Source organism: Xenopus laevis, chromosome 2L (assembly GCF_017654675.1).
Source record: "Xenopus laevis strain J_2021 chromosome 2L, Xenopus_laevis_v10.1, whole genome shotgun sequence".
Lineage (NCBI taxonomy): Eukaryota > Metazoa > Chordata > Amphibia > Anura > Pipidae > Xenopus > Xenopus laevis.
Window position 1 is genome coordinate 179,645,504 of NC_054373.1, and position 22,096 is coordinate 179,667,599.

A 22,096-nucleotide genomic window follows, 5' to 3' on the forward strand; every position below is an offset into this window, starting at 1 on the left:
AGGGTTCTCTGGTAAGTGCATTCAACACCAGACTTAAATGGGTTGTTCACCGTTTAATTACCTTTTAGTATGATGCAATTTGGTTTCATTTTTTAATATTTGTAGTTTTTGAGTTATTTAGCATTTTATTCAGCAGCTCTCTATTTTTTAATTCTGCCCATTGGTTGCTAGGGGCCAAATTACCCCAGCAACCATGCATTAATTTGAATAAGAGACTGAAATATGAATAGGAGAGGCCTGAATAGAAAGCTGAGTAATAAAAAGTAGCAGTAACAATAAATTTGTAGCCTTATTGAGCATTTGTTTTTAGATGGGGTCAGTGACCCCCATTTGAAAGCTGGAAAGATTCAGAAGAAGAAGAAGGCAAATCATAAATGATAAATAATGATCATTTGGAAAGTTGCTTAGAATTGGCCGTTTTATAACATACTAAAAGTCAACTTGAAGGTGAACCACCCTTTAAGTCCCAATGAGGGACTTGGGGTTTAATGACTGGTGCAAGTTTTTTTTTCCCCTTGAAAAAACATTTTAATAAAGACGTTGTGAGACCATGGCACTATAGAAAAATGCGATATTGCCGTAACATTGCCCAGAGACTAGAGATGCTGAGTTTCAATTCCAGCCCCTTGTGTAGGAACTCCACTACATGAACTTCCAAAACCTTGAGCAGGTCGACTCTTGCTTCCCTACACCACTCATTGAATTTTTCTCAAGTGGTGGAATATTTTTGTAAGGTGTTAGGTTTTCTAGCTGCTATCAAAGTAGAAATAGAAGCTTCCGAGAGACCTGAAGATAAAAGGTTTAACCTTTCAAGAGTCACATCCGTTAAGGCCCACTTGTCTGGATGAGGATGGATCATGCCTCCCTACGTCATCAGATCCTCCCAAGGGGGAAGTCTAAACAGGGAATCATTTGAGAGAAGCAGGATCTGAGAAAACCAAGGTGCCACTAGGACTACCTCCGTAAGATCTTTCTTTACTTTCCTCAGAACTCTTGGAATCAAGGGCAGAGGAGGGAATACATACGCTCTACGGAACTTCCACTGAATTGAAAATGCGTCCACCATCCAAGCATCCTGGTCTGTTGTCCAGGAGACATATTTCGACAATTTCACATTTGTCCTTGATGCCATAAGGTCGAGACAAAACGGACCCCATTTTGCCAGAATCATGTTGAAGGCAGATTGTTTTAGTTTCCATTCCTCGCATTGGGAGACAATTCTGCTTAACCTGTCTGTTATCACATTCTGTATTCATGGAATGTATTCAGCTTTCAGTACTTCCAAATTCTTCTCTGTCCATGCAAAAATAACCATTGTCAAGTCTAATAGACTTTTTGCCTGTTCAGATATCTGACCAAAGTCATGTTGTCTGACTTTAATAGCACCGATTTGTTTAGAAAAAGCTGTCTGAATGTTAATAGTCCCAGGAATATCGCCTTCTATTCTTTCCAATTGGAAGATCTGGAGATTTCCAATGGGGACCATCTGCCCTGAACTTCGAGCCCCAGTGTGTGAGCCCCCCAGCCCCACTTGCTGGCATCTGTGGTCAACACCACCCAATCTGGCTGACTCAAGGGCACTGTGCGTATGAGGTTTACTGCCTTTGTCCGTCTGTTTCCATTGTCTAGAGAGACTTTCCAGGCTTGTACTGTCTGGCATCTCTATAATTTCCTCTGAAATTTCTAGCAGAGTTTCTCTTATCCCTACTCTCTTGTGGGAGAAACAAGGGTTTACCAACCAATGCCTTTGAAATTGTTTGATCTAACTCCGATCCGAATAAGAAATTTCCCTTGAACAGAAGGCCACATAAGTTATGTTTAGATTGATAGTCAGCTTGCCATTGTCTCAACCATAATCCCCTTCTAGCCACCACCAAGAGGCCCATGGATTTAGCCGCTAACTTGATAGATTCCAAAAAGGCTTTTGTGCCAGACTCATTGGCAATTTACGGTATTATTATAGCAATAGCAGATTTACAGGCCGCTCCACCTGCCACATTAACCCTCTTATGGGCCCCATCTTGCCTACTCTCCATGAAATGCTTCAGGGATACTCCCTCATCCACAGGAAGGGTCGTTTTTCTGGCCACTCTGGTAATGGCCGTCTCAAACTTGGCAGAGTTTTCCCAGGACTTTGCCACGTCCAAAATGGAAGCAATTTTTTCGGTTTTCTTGGAACCACTTCCCTCCTCTCCGGATTATCCCATTCCGACTGAATAGTAGGACTCTCTTTAGAAGAGGATTTAAAATGTTATTCTGCTTAACGGTATTTCCCCTGCTCTTTCAGATCCAGGATCTTTCTCACAGCCTTAAAGGGATCCTGTCATCGGAAAACGTTTTTTTTTCAAAACACATCAGTTAATAGTGCTACTCCAGCAGAATTCTGCACTGAAATCCATTTCTCAAAAGAGCAAACAGATTTTTTTTATATTCAATTTTGAAATCTGACATGGGGCTAGACATTTTGTCGATTTCCCAGCTGCCCCTGGTCATGTGACTTGTGCCTGCACTTTAGGAGAGAAATACTTTCTGGCAGGCTGCTGTTTTTCCTTCTCAATGTAACTGAATGTGTCTCAGTGGGACATGGGTTTTTACTATTGAGTGCTGTTCTTAGATCTACCAGGCAGCTGTTATCTTGTGTTAGGGAGCTGCTATCTGGGCACCTTCCCATTGTTCTTTTGTTAGGCTGCTGGGGGGGGGAGGGGTGATATCACTCCAACTTGCAGTACAGCAGTAAGGGTAGGGACACACTGGGCGATTTGGGGAGTTTTAGTTCTCCTGGCGACTAATCGCCGCGACTTTTCTCCCCGAATGCCTCCCCTCGCTCTGCGCCTGGCTAAAATGAAATATCGCCTGCGCTAATCACACGTGGCGATTAGTTTTCCGAAATCGCCCGAAGTTGCCTCACGAGGAAACTTCGGGCGACTTCGGAAAACGAATCGCCGCGTGTGATTAGCGCAGGCGATTTTTCATTTTAGCCAGGCGCAGAGCGAGGGGAGGCATTCGGGGAGAAAAGTCACGGCGATTAGTCGCCAGGCGACTAAAACTCCCCAAATCGCCCAGTGTGTCCCTACCCTAAAGAGTGATTGAAGTTTATCAGAGCACAAGTCACATGACTTGGGGCAGCTGGGAAACTGACAATATGTCTAGCCCCATGTCAGATTTCAAAATTGAATATAAAAAAATCTGTTTGCTTTTTTGAGAAATGGATTTCAGTGCAGATTTCTGCTGGAGCAGCACTATTAACTGATTCATTTTGGAAAAAAAAAATTTTTTCTCATGACAGTATCCCTTTAATAAGGGGTTCAATCATGTCCGTGTTGAAAGTAGATTCCCCCTCTTCAACTGATTCCTCATCTGAAATTTCCCCTTCCGATTCACCTGATTCCTCTGAAATGTCTGCTCTTGAAGGGGTAACCCTGCCAGGACTACTTTTATCGCCGGCAGAAGATTTTTGAGCACATTATCAGACATAGACTGATCAATTGTTTCCTTCATCCTATTCATCATATCAGACATCGGTGATGGACCAACTCCAGAGGCATCATGTAGGCATTTAGCACAATAGTCTCTTATCCGGAAGAGCATAATCAGAACATGAAGCACAGTCCGGTCTCTTTTTTCTCCTATTAAGAGAAAAACACCACATTACTGGAACATCCTCAGCAGAAACCTATGTGTGTGTGTATGTGTGGGTGTGTGTATGTATGTGTGTCTGTATATGTGTGTATATGTGTGTATATGTGTATAGAAGAGATCCACACTTTCAGGTCTTAAAAAATCATAAATTTGTTTATTAATAAAAAGTTCTCAAGGTGACAGGTGTACAAAAGAAATGCCTTATATACATACATTGGCATTCACTTTGCACATAACGAGAGGTATTCGGATACATTTCTAATTATCATTTTATTTGAACCCCAGAGGAAAAGCAATAACCTGTTGAATAAACACGCAGAGGGTTTAAAGCTTTTACACTGATGGGTTTGTGTATTATAAAATATATCGGGATACGTGGCTTATTAATAACAAGACCGTACACTAGATTGAAAGGGGCATTTAGGGTTTTGGATAATCTTTCATTACTAGCACGCTGGTGTTGGAATAATTTCGTTATTGATATAATAACTCAAGGGTACCATGGCAGAATATTTTTATGGGGAGAGCACAACAGACATGCCATGAGAATCAAAGTACAATTGTGCATATCCAAAGCATCACCCACTGAGACCCAATATTGTCTCAACAGTGCTTGTGTGCAGCCACTGCTGTGTGCCGATCTGTGAATAAAATGTTGGATTACCAGATGAGACTAGAAAGAAATCCACTTACAGACGCAAACCGTTATCACTCTCTATGGTAGATAGCTCAGGAGATTCGACTGACTGACCCCGGTAGTCGTAATACCCCCAGACAGTCTTTTGTAAGGGCAACCCAATCTCCCCCCACGATATCTATAGCCACAGAAAGGGGAGGAGAGAAACAATGAGGGGAGGCATCAAACACCATAGGAAAACCACGGAGAAGGGGGAGGAGGAGGAGAACATAGTTGTTAATTCATCCGAACATACTCTTTCCATGGGCGAATCTAGACTTCTTAACAGGGGATTAAAATGTGTACCCACAAATTATTCTACACCATTTGAGGACATACACATACTGAAAAGACATTTGAAATTACAGGATTATTATAAAGATAAAGAATCTGTCAAACCCACTCCTTTTAAGTCTAAGAGTACTTTTGACCCCCAAAATACTGCTTCCTCCATTTCTATATTCACTCAGCTCCTTGCTTAAGACTCTAGGGGCATACACCTTAGTAAAGCCAGATCATATTCAAACCTCTCGAGTAGTGAGAGGGAAGCCCTTAAGACTTTGAAAGCAGATGACTCTTTGATAATACGACAAGCAGACAAAGGGGGTGCCATTGTCCTGTTGGACAAAGCATAATATGTGAAAGAATTGAGGAAACAACTAGCAGACACTAAAACTTACACTAGTCTAAGAGGTGATCCCACTAACTCATATAAGAACACTTTGGATTCCCTGATTAAGGCTGCGCTGTCTGTTGGGTGGATTGATGAAACCACAGGCCAATTTTTAATGACTGATTACCCGAGGACTCCATTCATATATACTCTGCCAAAGATTCACAAATGTTTGGACAGTCCCCCAGGGCGCCCCCTATAAGTTCAGCCATAGGATCCCTGTTTCAACTTGCTGCCCAGTACCTAGACCTTACAACCTTTGGTACAGAATATGAAGTCTTCTGTAAAAGACACTACACATCTATTATCCCTTTTGAAATATCTTACTGTTCCACCAGGGTATCTACTAGTAACAATGGATGTATCAAGCTTACATACAGTCATTTCACACGAAGAGGGTATAGCGGCATGCAGGGATGCACTTGTGGGCACATATCATGGTCCAACACCGATCTAATTTTTGATAGCTCTACAAGACCTAGTACTGTCCCACAATTATTTTTCTTTCGAAAATGCTTTCTTTTTCCAGATATCTGGGACAGCAATGGGTTCGAATGTAGCCCCCTCATTTGCCAATGTCTTCATGCAACAGTATGAAACACAAAATTTACTCCCATTGGGTAGAGATATGATTATCTTTTACAAACGCTATTTCGATGACTTGCTACTCTTTTGGGATGGCACTGAGGATGAGCTGATTGAGTTCCATGGGGCACTTGATAGGCTAAATTCACCCATTAGGCTCACTATGACATACGACACACAACAGATTAACTATTTAGATGTTAGTATTTTTGTGCAAGATGACACAGTAGGGACCACATTATACAGAAAATCAACGGACAGAAACAGCCTTATACAAGCACATTCCCATCATCCTCCACATATGTCCCGGGGGGTTCTGTATTCTCAGTTCCTGCAAGTGATTAGAAACAACCCCAGCAGGGACATAGCTGAACTGCAACTAGCTTTGCTTGCCAGACAGGGGCTATTCGGACAGTCTTATTAATGAACAGTTAAATAGAGCATGTCTACATTCCCAGGATGAACTACTGCAGAAACAGACGACATCCCGGAAAAAACAACCGGATTTGATTTTTCTTACAGAACGGACCTTCAGGTCAAGAAAGCCTTGAAGGATAGATGGGAAATCATCAACACTGATACCAACTTACCTTTTTTTTGGCAAAAAAGAACCTCTAGTAGCATATCGAAGAGGTTGAAATCTGAGTGACTTGCTAGTGGTGAAAGATTTGAAAAAAGACTCCAGTAAGAGTGGCACTTGGTTGGACAGACCTTTAAAACCAGGATGCTACAAATGTGTGAATTGTCTAACATGTGGAGGGATGTTGCAAGGTACCCACTTCACACACCCGAGAACAGGTATGAAGTATAAAATCTGCCACCGACCGATCATGTTGTGTACATGGCATGGTGGGTTACATTATATAGGGAAAGCTTCCACCACCTACCGTGAGCAGATGAACAATCATCGCAGGGCAATCAGGACAGCCTTGGCTACAGGGGAAGCAGATCAACCAATACCAAGACACTGTTTTCTATTTATCTGATACTTTTATACAAACGTGTGTTTGTTTGTTCTCAAAATCAGAAACTCTTGTAGCTATGCATATGCTTTAATGACCTTAGGTAACAGTATAACTATTTTGGTTACTGTGTTTTCATAGAACAAGATCCAGTATTTTCTTCATTCATTATGAAGTAGAATGGCCCTGAGTTATTGGAAAAACAGCAAGGATTGAAGGAGGGCCCCAGGCAACAACACGTACCCATTGGCTGGAACACCCCAATAGAAGGTATGGATCAAAGGCTTAATGCTAGCGCCTCTGCTTCCATGTGTGCCAGACATGGGTCAGTCTAACTATGGCATACTATATGACTCACTAGTCAAGTCCTCTGTTATGCGCCCTGACGATTGTGGACAGGGTGGTTCACAGCACCCTGCCTGGACATTGTAGCCCATTTGTGAATAGGCGCTTGACCGGGAAGGCTTGATTGACAGATGGACGCACACAGTGAGATGTCTAGTTGCGGACTACACGAATGACACAGGATCCACACTGATAGTGTGTAGGTGTGGCTTATGATCTGGTTAATGACACGGGGCAAGTGAGAGTTGATGTTCAGCGCAGAGCAAGGCAGAGTTGTGGTTTGAGTATGGGATGCTCTGGCTAACCACTGTGGTATGTGTACGGCCAAACAGGCAACAAAGGGAGAACACCATCCTGCGCTGTGAAATAGACCTCGGGGTAAGAGTTTTAGGGGCCGATTCACTAACTTCGAGTGAAGTATTCTAAGTAAAAAAACTTCGAATTTTTTGGGCTACTACGACCTACGACTTTGAATCAAACTATTCGAACTAAAAATCGTTCGACCATTCGATAGTCTAAGTACTGTCTCTTTAAGAAAAAACTTCGACCCCCTAGTTTGCCCATCTAAAAGCTACCGAACTCAATGTTAGCCTATGGGGAAAATCCTTCGATTGAAGGAATAATCCTTCGATCGCACTATTTGCGCTAAAATCCTTCGACTTCGATATTCGAAGTCGAAGGATTTTAATTCCCAGTCGAATATCGAGGGTTAATTAACCCTCGATATTCGACCCTTTGTGAATCGGCCCCTAGATGTCACTGAACAGACACGTTTTATGCTTTTTTTCACAGATCGGCACACAGCAGTGGCTGCACACAAGCACTGTTGAGACAATATTGGGTCTCAGTGGGTGATGCTGCGGATATGCACCCTATGTAGCTTATAGGGACTGTCTACATATTCCTCACTATACACGTAGGCACAGGCCAATGACGTCACACGCCTAGTTTTGGCACCAAGTTGGCCTTTAAATCCCGAGTTGTTGCTTGTATTGATGTTCACTTCCTGAAGAAGGCTCGAGTATAGGAGCCGAAACGTCGGAATAAAACCACTGCTTTTTTGCACCTTACCAAGTCCTGTGAGTGTGGTTTATTTTTGTTGATTTGTATATATATATATTTTATTTTTTTAAAAACTACTGCTCCTTTGTCCTCTCTGTTGTGAATTTACCTCTCAAATGAAACACTCACCCCCTTGAGCCCGAGTGAGACCTTCTAGATCTCATTATGTAGATAGGGATCACCCCAGCAGATGTAGTAATCCAACCTAAAAGATACATAGTAGATTAACATTTGCCTGCGGGATTCCTGCGGGTTTCACATCAATAGTCAGGGAACATATACTCACAGTAGTACCCGCCTGACAGCACAAATGGCACAGAAACAGTTTCCCGGATCAGCAGCCAACAGGGGGAGAAAAGACGCTACCTGAGTTCCAAGCCTCGAGCACCACTTCCGGGTTCGTGCATGCGCAGATGCGCCGGCGCCATCTTGGAGGCTGACATCGGTGTCTTATTGCACGGTGCCTGGGGAGGTGTTTGTGGCTTACAGTGCTGGCGGCACGCATGGCCCATGCCTTGTCACTTCCCGAAGACACACATAAGGCCACTTCGGTCCAGGGACATCAGAAGGGGGAGAGGTACCCAATATGGAACTCATGGGGGTAAGCGATGGCGGCCAGGGGGCGGAAGCTGGCTTTTATTTTGGTATTTCCTGCCCTCTAGTGGCAGAACAGAATAAAGTGCAACAATGTTACAGAATAAACTAAATGGGAGAAGCGTTTGTTTCACATTGACCGGCCTTTTATCAAGCTGTTTCTTTAGATTTTTGATGTAATAAACACTTTATTTTTGATTTACAGTGTGCAATCCATCTTTTGTATTTTTAGCTCTTGTGAGCAGCACCCTCCATCTCTATTGTAATTCTACAGCCCCTGTTATTTACATCAGTGTAAAACCCTGTTTGTTCTGCACCAATGTTACATAAATACCCGATGAAGATGATGGTGTTGCAGATTGAATGACCTGCAATATATGACTTTTCTATTGTTGATTAAATACGGGGTCTGACTTACGTCAGTGTAAATTAAGCATTATGCTATATAGAGAGAAAGAAACCCTTGTTAATCCATTTTAGTCCAAATATAATTCCCTTATTCTAAGTGTGAAACCAATTCCAGTGGTACTATGAAATTCTGTTAATGTCTAAGATAATTCCCACTCAAAAATGTATGAACTACATGTATATAGATTAATTACAATTAAATTCATTCCACCTACCCAGCCATTGTATATAATCAAATAATCCAACAAATTAACTACCTATGTGATGATGATGATGGCTAATGAGTCATGCGTGGAGACCTATTTGCATCAAGTTGCCAAACTCCTCCCATTAATTATCAGAGGGCGGGGGATTAGTGACTCAGTAGCCAATGAAAAAATCGGAAATGCCCAGTGTATCTGCCTGTAGAAATTGAATTGCTATTCACTATACTGTGCTGACCAGTTGCACTCAATGTCTGTGTGTCTTCCTACTGGATTAGTCTCTGCAAGAAGGAAAAATAAAGTGTAAGAGGTTTTGTAAATAACAGTTCAGGTTCTGACACTCATTGAGGCCTTGGGGTTTTACATTAACCAGACCACAAATCCTGCAGCCCTGCCTTCTTAATCATCAGCTCTTGGGATCAGTGATACAGCTTGGAGCAACATCTTACATGTGGGAAAAGATTAGTAACTACAGCTTTTACCCTTTGTGGGTGCAAGATAAACTCCCCTTTCAGTAGGTCATTGCAATGGGGCAGTCGATACAGAGGAATGAACTTTGTTTTATTTATTGTCCCTAAATGTGTTTTTTCTTTAGGGGGTGGGGGAGGGTAAGTGGGGTAGTGGAGTCTGCGGCAGTCTCTTTTCCTCTCCCTCCATACAACAAGACGGTTCCTAGAAAACCACAAAACATCCTAAATAGAGTTCATACAGTTCAGGCTTCAAGAATTGACCCTTCTATATGAGTGGCCTGAAATAATCCGTACAACATCACGTGGTGAGTATTAAGTTCCTTGATACAGTCTTTGAGTTCATGTTCCAGGGCATCAAGCAGGACCTGTGCAAATCCACAATCCCAGAAGATGTGCAGTGCTGCACCCGCCCGCAGCAAACTAGAAAATAGCTGCAACATGGAGGCCCATGAGAATTAATAATAATAAGTGCAAATAGGGTTGCCACTTTTCTTGATAAAAATACCGGCCTTCCTATATATTTATCTTTTTTCCCTATTTATAACATTGGGATAATTTCACTGGCTTCTATATATTTATCTTTATTCCCTATTAATAACATTGGGATCATTTATGGCTTCCTATCCCTATTAATTTGGGATCATTTTGGGGATAACATTGGGATCACTGGCCTTCTATATATTTTATTTTATTCCGCTATTAATACCATTGGGATCATGCCTTCCTATATATTTATCTTTATTCCCTATTTAATAACATTGGGGATCATCTGGCCTTCTATATATTTATCTTTATTCCCATTAATAACATTGGGATCATCACTTTCCTATATATTTTATCTTTATTCCCTATTAATAACATTGGGATCACTGACCTTCCTATAGTATTTATCTTTATTCCCTATTAATAACATTGGATCACTGACTTCCTATATATTTATCTTTATTCCCTATTATAACATTGGGATCACTGACCTTCCCTATATATTTATCTTTATTCCCTATTAATAACATTGGGATCACTGACCTTCCTATATATTTATCTTTATTCTATTAATAACATTGGATTCACTGACCTTCCTATATATTTAATCTTTATTCCCTATTAAACATTGGATCATATCACTGACCTTCCTATATATTTTATCTTTATTCCCTATTAATAACATTGGGATCATATCACTGACCTTCCTATATATTTATCTTTATTCCTATTAATAACATTGGGATCATATCACTTGCCTTCCTATATATTTATCTTTATCCCTATTAATAACATGGGATCACTGGCCTTCCTATAATATTTATCTTTATTCCCTATTAATAACATTGGGATCACTGCCTTCCTATAATATTTATCTTTTTATTCCCTATTAATAACATTGGGATCACTGACCTTCTATATATTGATCTTTATTCTATTAATAACATTATCATCCTCACTGACTTCCTATATATTTATCTTTTTTCCCTATTAATAACATTGGGATCAACCATCGTTTTTACCGGCCAGGCCAGTAAAATACCCGCCAGGTGGCAACCGTAAGTGCAAAGAGTACAGTAAGTAACTTACAGAAATGAATCACAGATGCAAAACCAGTTTAATTTAGATGAAGTTGGTGCAACTGTGGTAATCGCCTCAGTCCTATTCACGTGTGAGTCAGTGTCAGTACTAAACTGCGGAGGGAACACGAACAATTCACTGGGAAGTTGTATCATGAGAGGATATAGAATTAATACGGCAGGAACATCTGTGGATAATGTTTCTGGGAAGATGTTTGTCCTGTTGCATGTTGGGAAAAAAGTGCATCACCTGGGAATCTCAACCGTGCACAACTCCAGGGCCCCTCAGTGGAGACCGAGCCAACCACCGATGAATGAAAAATGTCACTGCAGGAAAAAACTGCCACATGTGGAATAAGAACATGTTGCACAAAAAAATCCCATTGACTTTAACGTGTTTGCTGTTTCTTAATTTTCAGAAAAACAAAAACTCATCCGATTTGCCCATCGCTAGCGACAACCCCCAGCAGGCCCAGTAACCCTGCACTACTACAGGTGTCACCAAATAACTGCCCCAAAATCTGCACGACAGGGGATGTCAAACCCAACACAACCTCTCACCCCAAGGCTTGTCTCCAGCTCATTGTGGGGTTTCTTGTCCCGGCCTTTAAATGGGAACTGTCCTACTAGAATAAATATAGTAACACTCTAATACTAAACTATTGTCCTACTAATGTAATACTAGAATAAATATGGTAACACTATAATACTAAACTATTGTCCTACTACTGTAACACTAGAATAAATATGGTAATACTATAATACTAAACTATTGTACTAGAATAAATATGGTAACACTATAATACTAAACTATTGTCCTACTACTGTGAAACACCTAGAATAATAATTGGTAATACATAAATATACCTAAAACTATTGTTCCCTACTGACTGTAACACTAGAATAATATGGTAACACCTATAATACTTAAACTATTGTCCTAGGCTACATGTAACACTAAATAAATATGGTAATACTATAGTATACTATAACTATTGTACTACTGCTGTAATACTAGAATAAATATGGTAATACTATAATACTAAACTATTGTACTACTGCTGTAATACTAGAATAAATATGGTAATACTATAATACTAAACTATTGTCCTACTGCTGTAATACTAGAATAAATATGGTAACACTATAATACTAAACTATTGTCCTACTACTATAACACTAGAATAAATATGGTAATACTATAATACTAAACTATTGTCCTACTGCTGTCATACTAGAATAAATATGGTAATACTATACTAAACTATTATCCTACTACTGTAGTACTAGGATAAATATGGTAACACTATAATACTAAACTATTGTCCTACTACTACTATAATACTAAACTATTGTCCTACTACTGTAACACTAGAATAAATATGGTAATACTATAATACTAAACTATTGTCCTACTACTGCAGTACTAAAATAAATATGGTAATACTATAATACTAAACTATTGTCCTACTACTGTAGTACTAGAATAAATATGGTAACACTATAGTACTAAACTATTGTCCTACTAGAATAACTGAAACATTTCAAAATTTGTAAAAAAACTTTTACTACACTATATTTAGAAACTTTAATAAAGTGACGATTCATTTTTCGTTAATTGACCTTTAAATTCCCACGTGACAGTCACTGGGCGGCGGCTGTGTCAGATTACGTCATCATTAGTTGCCGGAGGTGAGATACTGGCTGTCAGGGAGCCGATAGCGCCGTTATGTTGCGCTCTGGAATAAGCGCAGTCGCTATTACTCGGCTACACTTTTTTCGCCCGGGGCTGAGCTCCGCTAGAGCGACAGTAGCACTTGGTCACGTGCAGAGAAGAAAAACCTGTGACGCAGCCGCCATTGTGCAGTACCGCCTCACGGACACCAGATGGCGTTTTGAAACAGCAAGTCACGTGTGCGCTAATACAGGAGTCGCTGTGCAGTACCGGGAAGGGACCGGCGGGTGGCGCCAGAGTGACAGTGGGAAGGAGACGAGGTGCAGAAGGGGAATCTCAGTCCTCACAGCGGCGCTATTGGTCCATTGTTACAGCCGGAGCAACAAGTCGAAAGGTGAATAATAATATAGTGAATAAAGTACCCCCTCTTGTAAAATATAAGGATATTATAAGTTACCGAGGAGTTTCATGACCATATAAAAGTACGAGGCCGAAGGCCGAGTGTTTTTATACAGGTCATGGAACTCCGAGGTAACTTCTAATATCCTCATATTTTACAACTGGGGGTACTTTATTTATTATAATACACAAATATCAGTGAGTCATGTGACAGAAATGACATCACTACTCACCGTTTATAACTGATGACATCAGAACTCACCGTTTATAAGGATATCATTTACAGGATATTCATGGCTTTTGTGTATTATAATGATATTATATAATACTGTGCGCTGAACACCGGCAGTTACAGGTGTGAGAGCTGCAGGGCGGGGCAAGTCTCTCTATTTCCCATGATGCCTCTGTCTGTCCTTTACTCACTGACAGAAACATAAAGCGCAATGGGGGAGGGGCTCAAGGTGAGTCATGTGACAGGTGAGCACTGTACAAACCTCCCAACTCTTCTGACAGCTCAACCCGCAGTCCCTCGTTTGTACTGGAAAGTCCCTCTTTTCTCTGCACTGAACAGCCAGAAAAAGAAACAAGTTTCTCACTGAATTGGCTTTTAGCAGAGAGGACAGAACAGCTAACAGGTGCAAATAAGATACTTTGTGACAATGTTGAGACACAAAAACACAGTTTAGATAAGGAGAAATATTTTCAAACTTTCATAACCTGCCAGATTTTGTAAAATGAACATGGTAATTAGGGGGTGTGGTCACAGAAATGGGCGTGGTTAAAAATGTCGCTGTTCTATGTGCGGAAATTTTTTTTTGCCCATCTTTTTACTTCCAAAATGTTGGGAGGTAAGTAATAACTGCACCATGACTGTTACTCACTGGGCTACTAATTAACCAGCAAGTGGGCCTGATGGCCTTAACTTTCAGCCCATGCAACTCCATCAAATCTGGCAACTCCCATCAGCTGGTTCAACTTCAGCCTTACCCTGAACTCATTTGCCATGCAACTCCCATATCCCTTGCCCTGCAACTCCCATCAGCCTTGCCCTGCAACTGTGCCCTGGCAACTCCCATCAGGCCTGCAACTCCCATCAGCCTTGCCCTGCAACTCCCATCAGTCCTTGCCCTGCAACTCCCATCAGCCCCATGAGCTTTCCTCTCAACTCTCATCCTGAGCAACCACAGCCTGCCATCTGCCCACACTCCCTGCAACTCAGCTAACCCCCTAACCTGCAAACTCCTATCAGCTTTCCTCAGCTCCCATCATACCCTGCAACTCCCATCAGCTTTACTCTGCACTCCCATCAGCTTATCTGCAACTTCCATCATCAACTCCCATCAGCCTTCCAACTCGCCATCAGCCTTACCCTTCCATCAGCCTTTATGCGCCATCAACTGCCAACTCCATCAGCCTTACTCCTGCAACTCCCATCAGCCTTACCCTGCAACTCCATCATGCTTAGCCTGCAACTCCCATCAGCCTTACCCTGCAACTCCATCAGCCTTTACCCCTGCAACTCCCATCAGCCTTCCCTGCAATCCCATCAGCCTTACCTGCAACTCCCATCAGCTTGCCTGCAAACTCCCATCAGCCTTACCCTGCAACCTCCCATCAGCCTTACCTCTGCAACTCCCATCAGCCTTTCTCCCATCAGCCTTGCAACTCTCCCATCAGCCTTAACCCCCTGCAACTCCCATCACCTTACCCTGCAACTCAGCTCCCATAGCCTTACTCTGCAACTTCCATCAGCTCAGCCTTCCTGTCATCAGCCTTACCTGCAACTCCCATCAGCCACCCTGCAACCCTTGTAACTCCATCAGCCATCAGCCTTAGCCTGCAACTCCCATCAGCCTTCCTTATCCCTGCAACTCCCATCAGCCTTACCCTGCAACTCCCATCAGCCTTACCCTGCAACTCCCATCAGCCTTACCCTGCAACTCCCATCAGCCTTACCCTGCAACTCCCATCAGCCTTACCCTGCAACTCCCATCAGCCTTACCCTGCAACTCCCATCAGCCTTACCCTGCAACTCCCATCAGCCTACCTGCAACTCCCATTCACTTACCCTGCAACTCCCATCAGCCTTACCCTGCAACTCCCAATCAGCCTTACCCTGCAGCTGCAACTCCCATTCAGCCTTACTCTGCAACTCCCATCAGCCTTACCCTGCAACTCTCATCAGCTTTACCCTGCAACTCCCATCAGCTTTACCCTGCAACTCCCATCAGCTTTACCCTGCAACTACCATCAGCTTTACCTTGCAACTCCCATCAGCTTTACCTTGCAACTCCCATCAGCTTTACCTTGCAACTCCCATCAGCTTTACCTTGCAACTCCCATCAGCTTTACCTTGCAACTCCCATCAGCCCTACCCTGCAACTTCCATCAGAGTGTATTTTGTGGTACTCATGTGACTGTCTCTAGTTCATACTGGAGGTGACTGTGGGAGACATAAGAAGGCTGAGCAGAGGCAGAACAAACAAAGCCACAGCACATTTACAAAACACAGATAAATAAAACCCAGTAAAATCATGTGATGCCCCAGTAACTTACTCAATTGTCTCTTTATTCCACAGGGGAGGAGCTTCTTTTAGCCGCACGGGATGGCAGTGCCCAAGAGGTGGACAGGTGAGAGACAGTGTCCGGCTCAGTGCTTGGCGACCAATGAAAAGACTCCTCAGATGTTACTGTCATATAAGCACATGTGTGGCACCTCCCAGGGTCTTTCCTATCTTTTCTATATGCCCCTATATATGCCTGCCTCAGCATCAGTCCCTGCCCTAGTGAGTTTACAATCTTAGTTCCCTATCATATTCCCATCAGTCCCTGCCCCAGTGAGCTTACAATCTAATGTCCCTATCACATTCCCATCAGTCCGTGTCCCACAGGAGCCAATAAAGCTGCATGAGTGAAAAAAACAAATATGCAGATGTGACTCCCTGTAACTATTTACACAAAGTGGATGAATTTTACTGAAATTAGCTGTGCTGGGTCTGTGCAACAGTGAAAGGGTTAATCCCCCCCCCCATTAAATAAGTTTCACCTGGAGACTTTTACCTGAGTATTCAGATGCCCCCGGGGTATTTTGTGCTGGAGATCAGACCAACACCTGCCCCGGGGGAGACCCCCACTCACCTTTTATTGTGGAGCCGGGCTGCTGGGACTGTAAAATAGGTGAGACACAACTCCCAGCATGCCCTGGGCTGGTATTTGGGGGTGAGGGGTGTATTGGGGGTCCCGTGGGAATGATTGTGTTTGTTACTCACAGGCTCCTGGCAAACAATGTGGATCCCAATTCCCGACACCAACTGGGCTGGACCCCCCTGATGGTGGCAGCGATGGGCCGAGAACAGAGGTAAGCGATGGGTATTAATTGTTGTGTAACATATAGTGTGTTGTGTATCATATAGTGTGTTGTGTAACATATAGTGTGTTGTGTATCATATAGTGTGTTGTGTATCATATAGTGTGTTGTGTATCATATAGTGTGTTGTGTATCATATAGTGTGTTTTGTATCATATAGTGTGTTGTGTATCATATAGTGTGTTGTGTAACATATAGTGTGTTGTGTAACATATAGTGTGTTGTGTAATTTATAGTGTGTTGTGTAATATATAGTGTGTTGTGTATCAGCATTGTATGTGCTGTCTGGTTGCTAAGGTCACTGGCTGTAGGAGATGGCCCAAAGCAAATGAGAAATAGTATAAAAGTGGTGCCATAGCTGAGCTGGGGGGGCACAAGCCCACACTCCTGTTCCTTTATATATTGGGGGGGTTCTAGTGATCACCCCCTCACATATCCAGTTCAGCTCCCATCCAATCAGCATCTTACATCTGAGAAACGTTACAAGAATGAACCGTTTGATCCCAGCAAGGGACGTGACAAAATCAATGTGTGTGTTTGTTCCCCAAGACTGGATCTCTGCAATGCCCCAAATTATGGCCTCCCACAAACTGAACCTCCCCCCCAATTACAGCTCGTACTGAATTAGTCACACACCCAACTCACCCACCAACCCCAACTCTTCACTCAAATACAGGAGTCCCTTCAAAATTCACACGTTAAATTTCTAAATAACTAAATCCCTGTGTATCTGTAGCCCCTCAATCCCCCCCAAATACCCTTCATTCTGCAGATTCAGGAAAACTCACGGTGCTCACACAGACCTATGTATCTCCTCTTTCCTAATAATATGTCCCCCCTCAGTGACTTCTAATATCCTTATAATTTACAGTAGGTGGTAGATTATCCCTTATAATACATGAGTGATACTCAGAGTTCCCTGTATAACTCAGCCTGCAGCCTTGTGCCTTTATATGGTCACAGAACAACCCCTCAGTGACTTCTAATATCCTTATCATTTACAGTAGGGGGTACATTATCCCTTATAATACATGAGTGATACTCAGAGTTCCCTGTATAACTCAGCCTGCAGCCTTGTGCCTTTATATGGTCACAGAACAACCCCTCAGTGACTTCTAATATCCTTATCATTTACAGTAGGGGGTACATTATGCCTTATAATACATAAGTGATACTCAGAGTTCCCTGTATAACTCAGCCTGCAGCCTTGTGTCTTCATATGGTCACAGAACAACCCCTCAGTGACTTCTAATATCCTTATCATTTATAGCCTGCAGCCTTGTGCCTTTATATGGTCACAACCCCTCAGTGACTTCTAATATCCTTATTTACAGTAGGGGGTACATTATCCCTTATAATACATGAGTGATACTCAGAGTTCCCTGTATAACTCAGCCTGCAGCCTTGTGTCTTTATATGGTCACAGAACAACCCCTCAGTGACTTCTAATATCCTTATCATTTACAGCAGGGGGTACATTATCCCTTATAATGAAGTGATATGAGGTTATAATGTAGCAGACAGGGAAGGGCAGGAGATATGTGGGGGGTTCAGTAGTCAGTGAGGTGCAGTTGTGGGGTGAGTGCCGGGCATTGTTGGTGTCAGAGATTTGGGGGACCCCTCGTGTATCAGTAAATATAAAGGGGGTCTTTGTGATTCTCATGTCCCAGTTCTCAGGCTGATCCAATGTGTGAGGGGCACAAGGGGGACCTGTAAATATTTGCTGTCCCCCAATCAGATTCAGTTGTTTGTTTAGAGACAAATCCAATTTTAGGAGCGAGCGCAGAACAATCTCCTCAGATGTGCCCCCCCCTGATCACCTTGGAGCCCCCACTCGGCCGACTCTCAAGTTCATAAGAGACAAAAAAGGTCCCAAATGAGTTGGAACAAGACAGGATTAGGGGGGGACAATGGAGGGATTTCCTTGCCCCCGTGTGTCAGTTCGTGTGTGGCCCCCCCTTTGATGAGACCCTGGGACAAGCTCAATGCTGCGAGTCCTTCAAGGTGGGGGGATAAGAGGCTTTTGGGAGCCCCTTGTTTGTTTAACTTTCATGTCCCTGAGACGGTTCCGCTCCTGTGGCCCCCGCCTGTTACTGTGGCCCCTGATGAGAGCGGAGGACAATGGGGGTCTCACTGTAGTGGGAAGGTTGTTGACTTTTCCACCTGAGCAGCAGAGCAGAACTGCACTGAATGGAGGGGCAATGGGGGGGCTTCTGATCTCAACTCTGAGAAACTCCCGGCTACTTAGGGGCCATTCCTGCAGGGACCGGGGGCATCTCTACTGGACTTCTGTGCTGGGGGGTCCAATGGGTGGGTTCTGGGGGGTATCACGTTGTATGTTTGGTTTATCGTTACTTCTTTTACCCCTGTTACCCCTGTTACTTCTGTTACTTCTGTTGTGTCACTTACTTCAGTTACCTCTGTTACTTCTGTTACCTCTGTTACTTGTTACCTCTGTTACTTCGGTTGTGCCTGTTACTTCTGTTACCTCTGTTACTTCTGTTACCTCTGTTACTTGTTACCTCTGTTACTTCTGTTGTGTCTATTTCTGTTACTTCTATTACCTCTGTTACTTATGCTATTTCTGTTACTGGGACACCTACCTGGGAATAGGGGAGGATGTAGGGGAATGCTGGGAGTCTTTACAAGGAGTGGGGGGGCACTGCTCTTAAAGCTGAACCCTAAAAATATACTGCCCAGGGGCCCTGTCATTTTCACATTAGTTACTGTGCATGAGGGAGGAACCACCAATGTGGCCTGTTAAGTGAAGGGCCCCCACAGAAGAGCAATGGGGGGGCAATACTGGTGCCACAGGCCTTGCTGGGGTATTAATGGCCGGTAAGTCCCACGTTGCACAAGCCTTTGGACCCACGGGTGTATTTATAGAATTTTATGGTATTGGCCAGGAATCCCCAGAGGCCTTGCAGTTAGTGGGCACTGGGAGCAGCTTCAGCTGTCGGAGGGTTCAGTGAGTTGTAGTTCAGCAAGTGCTGGAGGCTTCGTGTTGCCTAAAGTTACTGTTTCAGCCCCTTCCCAGCAAAGAGGGGAATAAGGGGGATCAGAGCCTTAGTCATCTCTGGGGGCTCCTCTATTAGAATTCCAGCCAAAGTTATTGTTGCCCCCTGCAGTCTGGGCTAAAAGTGTTTGATCTGCCTCCAGCTGTGATTGGTTAATTGCAGGTGGGGCCCATATGAAGGGGTTGCGCTTCCCTCGGGGGTCTCCAATTAAAGGGATGAGTGAGCTCAGCTGCCCCTGTGTCTCCTTCCACACACCCCTCCCACTAATGCACCGGCCCTTTAAGCACAACTCAAACGTGACCCCTCCCCATTGTCTCCTTATTGCTATGAATGTCACCTGGCCCAGGAGTCAATAAATCAATCCCCCCATTTCTACTTCATCGGCTGCCCCCCAATTGCAACCCCAGGCTCTCAGTGCATCATGGGAGTTGTAGTCAACAGCAGCTGTAAGAGTTCTCTCACTGTGTGCCCAGAGCCTTCCTGCAACATATTTCTCTCCTTGTTTTCTACATTTATATGTGAGGGGGATTGGGGAGCGGGAAGTAGGGGCACAGGGAATTGGGGAGTCACAGCCTGATCATCTGTCTCTTCTCCCAGTATTGTGAAATCCTTGCTACGGGCCGGCGCTGATCCAAACCTTGGGGATGAGTTCTCTAACGTGTATGAGACTTCCAAGGAGAAGGGACTGCACTCATTAGAAGGTGAGAACAGCTTCAATTGGGTAACACAATGACAGTTACACAGAACTATAAACCCAGTGAGAATGAGGAATGAATGGATATTGGGAAGTTGTATCAGGAGTCAGAGGCAGCAGTGCAGAGAAAGGGACAGACACAATGACAGTTACACAGAACTATAAACCCAGTGAGAATGAGGAATGAATGGATATTTTGAAGTTGTATCAGGAGTCAGAGGCAGCAGTGCAGAGAAAGGGACAGACACAATGACAGTTACACAGAACTATAAACCCAGTGAGAATGAGGAATAAATGGATATTGGGAAGTTGTATCAGGAGTCAGGGGCAGCAGTGCAGAGAAAGGGACAGACACAATGACTGTTACACAGAACTATAAACCCAGTGAGAATGAGGAATGAATGGATATTTTGAAGTTGTATCAGGAGTCAGAGGCAGCAGTGCAGAGAAAGGGACAGACCCAATGACAGTTACACAGAACTATAAACCCAGTGAGAACGAGGAATGAATGGATATTGGGAAGTTTTATCAGGAGGCAGAGGCAGCAGTGCAGAGAAGAGAAAGGGACAGACAGACACAAGGAGGAATAATTGGATATTGGGGAGTTGCTGGGAGTCACATCTTCATTGTGCAATAATATTTTGGAGGCAGAGTTGCCCTTTAGTCTGTGTGTGAAAGGGAGAGTGGAGATGTGCAGTGCCCTTTAATTCTCCCATGTTCTGCTCCCTCTGGGCTCATAATATAACGAGGTAACGAGTGCTAATTAATTTCCTTATCCACAAATCAATCCTCACAATTGGCCGGGCTGTTAGCGTCTCCCTTTATTGCCTCTCACCCCTCCCATGAATATTTATGGAATGCTCCGTGAGCTTCTCTTTGATTGGCCCTTCGTTAGGGCCACAGGCACTTGGCTTTGGGTTTCCAGCAGTGACATCAGAATTGGGTTTTGGCTCAGGGGGGGGTGACCCCCGGGTACCCCCGGGGGTGACCCCTGAGCAGATTCCCATTAATGGCCCCAATTGAGCAGTGTCCTGCGCTGACCCAGATCTCACAGGAACAGAATGTGGTTCTGGGCAGGAGAGGGTGCAGTTTAGCTGCTGTAGGGTTAAAGCTCTGCCAGTGCCGAGGCTCATTATTATTATTATTATGGAAATGGTGCTCAGGAGTCGCAGCCGCCCGTGCGCATTTGTTTTATTGCTGAATATTCTCATCGCTGTCGGAACATCAAGTCTTTATTGCAGAACTGGCACCAGGGATCCGGGGGGCAATGAACCAACGAAGGGGGGGCTGACACAACCCCAGACAAAGGGTTAAAATCGCTCTAGCAATTGTTATGCTGTAGCCAACTGCTTAAAGGGTTTATACAGTGGCAGTGGGAAGGGGTTAATAGAATGGCTGGCAGGAGGAAGGGGTGATTTGCAATTAACGGGTTAATGTGGAACCTTTTATCTGCCTGTTTAATGGTTATCTTATTTGGCTTCAGGTTCAAACTGACTGTAATGGATAACATAGATTGTAAGCTCTGCTGCTCTAGAGCGTAATAATATACGATAATACCCCTAGGTTTTGTTTGTTCTTGCCTCAGTCAGTGCATAACAGTGACATTGCAAGTACTTTAATTAATGATTGACATAACCAGTCCCCTAATTAACTTCTCCTTATCTGTAAGCATGGGACACAGACAAAGGTGGGGTTTGTTTATACAGAGCTGTAACTCCCCAGTGGGAATAGTGTAAAAAAGGAAAATATGGATTTGTAGTGAGTC

The 22,096-nt window shown here is 43.4% G+C and overlaps 1 protein-coding gene across 1 annotated transcript in view; it reads left to right on the forward strand.

The window, feature by feature from the left end:
- Window positions 1–12,828: 12,828 nt before the first annotated feature.
- clpb.L (caseinolytic mitochondrial matrix peptidase chaperone subunit B L homeolog) overlaps window positions 12,829–22,096 on the forward strand; it is a 50,990-nt gene continuing 41,722 nt past the window's right edge. The window contains exons 1-4 of the mRNA XM_041582738.1: window positions 12,829–13,248; window positions 15,833–15,884; window positions 16,525–16,611; window positions 20,235–20,338. Of these exons, the coding sequence (XP_041438672.1) occupies window positions 12,909–13,248; window positions 15,833–15,884; window positions 16,525–16,611; window positions 20,235–20,338 (583 nt within the window). The 5' untranslated portion in view covers window positions 12,829–12,908. The remainder of the gene's footprint in view (window positions 13,249–15,832; window positions 15,885–16,524; window positions 16,612–20,234; window positions 20,339–22,096) is intronic.